Below are 3,021 nucleotides of genomic sequence, written 5' to 3' on the forward strand. Positions count from 1 at the left end.
TTGGGGCGGTGGTGGTGCTCTTTTTTTCTCTTCCTTAGGGTTGTGGGGTGGGGTGGGGGGGATGGAATGAAGCTGCAGAATACGGCTCTCTGGAGTTACATTTCTAAAGTATTTTTTTCTTTGCTTTTGTTGTTTTGTTTTAGTTTGTCTTTATTTGTCTAGTTTTTGGTGGTTGGTAGGTTTTTTGTACATTGTTCCTTGGTCCCCAGGAGATTCTGGTAAGTGTCTCTGGTCAAAAACAGTCCATTTCCCTACCCTTCCCGTCTCCCCCCACCCTCACCCCAAGAACCATCCTGCTCCTCAAAACCCCTTCTCCAGTCTCCTCTTTCCTTCCCCCCACTCCTCCTCCCCCAAGTGCTCCCCCTTCACCTCCACCCTACTCTCCCGCATACACACTGGGCACCCAGTCCTTTAGGCTGGGGAGGGTAAGGACGGGGAGAGCAGAGGGGAGGTGGAGAAGGAGCGCTCGAGGAGGGACTCCTCAAATGCAAGCAGGATAACGGCCGCTCTAAATCCGGGGGAGGCGGGGGGGGGGGGGTGGTGATGGTGGTAAGCAGGCTCGGGGAAGGCCCCCCTCCCGGCGAAATGCCCCCAGCTCTGCCCCGCCCGGTCCCTCCCATCTCCCCCCTCAGTAAGTGGCGGAGAATTTCATCCGCTTCTGCTTCTGTCTCTGGTTGCAAAACCACACCCGCACCACGTTCTTTTTGAGGTCCAGTTTCTCGGCGATGGCGGCGATCTTCTCGGACGAGGGCCGGGGCTGCACGGCGAAGTAGGCCTCAAGGGAGCGCTTCTCGGGCGCGGCGATGGAAGTCCGCTTGCGCTTCTTCTCGCCGCCGTTGAAGAGCTCGGGCTTGTTCATTTTCTCGCGCTGCGCGCCCTCGGCCTCCTCCAGCCACGCCTGCAGGATGGGCTTGAGCGCGATCATGTTGTTGTGCGAGAGCGTGAGAGACTCGAACCTGCAGATGGTGCTCTGGCTGAGTGAGCCCACGCCGGGGATCTTGAGGTTGGCCAACGCGGAGCCCACGTCGGCCTGCGTCACGCCCAGCTTGATACGCCGCTGCTTGAAGCGCTCGGCGAACGCCTCGAGCTCGCGCGGGTCCGTGTCCGAGTCGCAGATGGACGCCAGGCCCGCCGCGCCCACCACGGCAGCCGCCGCCGACGCCGCCGCCACCTGCCCGGCCGCTGCAGCCGCCGCCGCCGCCGCCGCGCCGTGGTGGGCCGCCGCCGCCACCAGCCCCGGGTGCGGCAGCCCCGACGGCATGTTCATGGCGGCCGCCGCCGCCGGGTGCGACAGGTGGCCCAGGCCGTGCATGTGCGGGTGCGGGTGCGCCGAGCCGCCCAGCAGCCCGCCGCCCGGGCCCCCGCCGCCGCCCCCCGGGCCGCCGCCGCCGCCGCCCCCGGGGCCGCCACCGCCGCCTCCAGGGCCACCGCCGCCGCCGCCCCCCGGGCCGCCGCCCCCCGGGCCGTCGTGGGCGCCGCCGCCCGCCGCGCTGGCGCCGCCCGCGCCGGCCATGAGCGCGAGCGAGGGCGAGGAGATGTGATCCAGCAGGTCGCCGGGCTCGAGCGCCTGGTGGTGGTGGTGGTGGTGGTGGTGGTGCGCGAGCGGCACGGTGGACGTGGACGTACAGGGCACGCTGTTCATCGTGTGGTACGTGGCGTCCGGCTTGAACGGGTGGCTCTTGCCTTGGGACACGGCGATGTCCACAGCCGCCAGCGCCTCGGCCCGCGCCAGCAGCGTTTCGTCTAGGCTGGCGAAGAGGTTGCTCTGCAGCTGCAGGCGACACAAACCAAACCAAAAAAACAAAACAAAACACACACACACACACAAAACAAACCAAAAAAAAAAAAAAAAAAGCAAAAACACGAAACAAAACCACACAAGCCAGAAAGCACAGCGAGCCAAAGGCAACACACAAAGCAACCAAAATAATAACAACGGGAGTGGGGATAGTGGAGACCGGGAAAGACAGAATAGGGACACATTGGGGACGAGATAGGGGGTCAGATGAGAAGGGACAGGAGTGTGAGGAGAGGGGGGCAGATGCAGAGGAGAGAGGGACATGGGGACACATTCCGGGGACGGGCGTGAAAGACGAAAAAGGAGGGGGAAAGAAGAAGAAATGAAGATGTAACTCGCAGCCGGGGACCCGTGTCACGCACCCGAACACGAACAGAGACCGCCTTTCCAAGGCATGAAATCAACAGAGAAAGTGGAGGGAAGTCGAGAGACCTGGCCCCAGCGCTCCCCACTCCGATCGCCGGCGCCCGACACGGAGGCGGAGGCGACGGGAACCCGACATTAAGCGCCACGGTACAAAGCCTGCCTCGCAGCGGGATTCTTCTAAAAATCCCCGCCCGCGCATCCCCGCACTGGGATCTGTGCACACATCAGCACCCGACATGCAGCGTCTCGGAGACGGGAAGGGGGCGGGCGCGCGGGCCGGGTCCGCGGGCTTGGGGCGCTTACCGGCGGCGTGGGCAGGCAGGCCCGCCGGATGGCCTCGGAGCTGGAGTGCAGCGACGGGTACTTGTGCTCAGGGAGCGTGGGGTGCATGGCAAAGTGAGGCTGCTTGCTGTTCATGGACATCATCTTGATGGCTTAGCATGTAAATCCACAAACACTCCGAAAGTCCGCGGGAAAGTGCGCACGCCGGCTCCCCCGGCCTCCCTTCGGAGGCTGCAGCCGCGGCGACTGGCGGCGCGGAGGCGGCGCAAGCGCCGGGGGCCGCTGATGCTTCTGCCGCCGCCGCTCTCGCCCTGCGCTCCTTTTGACCGCGCAGATCGCTGCGCGCCGGCCTCGCGATCCCACTTCTCCGCGAGCTCTAGCCCCGTGCGCCGACGGGATGCACTCCTCTTACACCTGAGCCCCAATTCTCGCGGCCGGTCCGGGGAGCTCTCGCGAGAGCTCGCGGGCCAGCCGCGCTGACAGGCATCAGCTGTCTCCGTCTGTCTGACGCGCGCTCTCCCTCTCGGCGGCGCCGTGCGTCTGCGCGCGCGCGCGCGCTCGCCGGGCCGCGACCG

At 65.3% G+C, this 3,021-nt stretch overlaps 1 protein-coding gene across 1 annotated transcript; it reads right to left on the reverse strand.

Moving 5' to 3' along the window:
- Positions 1-390: 390 nt before the first annotated feature.
- POU4F1 (POU class 4 homeobox 1) lies at positions 391-2,812 on the reverse strand. Its single transcript, XM_070799953.1, has 2 exons — positions 2,468-2,812; positions 391-1,771 (listed from the first exon to the last, which is right to left on the reverse strand). Exons 1-2 carry the CDS (start codon positions 2,588-2,590, stop codon positions 629-631), a joined length of 1,266 nt encoding a protein of 421 aa, XP_070656054.1. The 5' UTR covers positions 2,591-2,812; the 3' UTR covers positions 391-628.
- Between the last annotated feature and the right edge of the window lie 209 nt (positions 2,813-3,021).

Source organism: Bos indicus, chromosome 12 (genome assembly GCF_029378745.1).
Source record: "Bos indicus isolate NIAB-ARS_2022 breed Sahiwal x Tharparkar chromosome 12, NIAB-ARS_B.indTharparkar_mat_pri_1.0, whole genome shotgun sequence".
Classification (NCBI taxonomy): Eukaryota; Metazoa; Chordata; class Mammalia; order Artiodactyla; family Bovidae; genus Bos; species Bos indicus.

Coding starts and splice junctions, on each gene's coding strand:
- POU4F1 (XM_070799953.1), bottom strand. CDS start 2,590: ATGATGTCCATGAACAGCAAGCAGCCTCACTTTGCCATGCACCCCACG. Junction 1,772..2,467: donor CCTGCCTGCCCACGCCGCCG/GTAAGCGCCCCA, acceptor TGTCGCCTGCAG/CTGCAGAGCAACCTCTTCGC.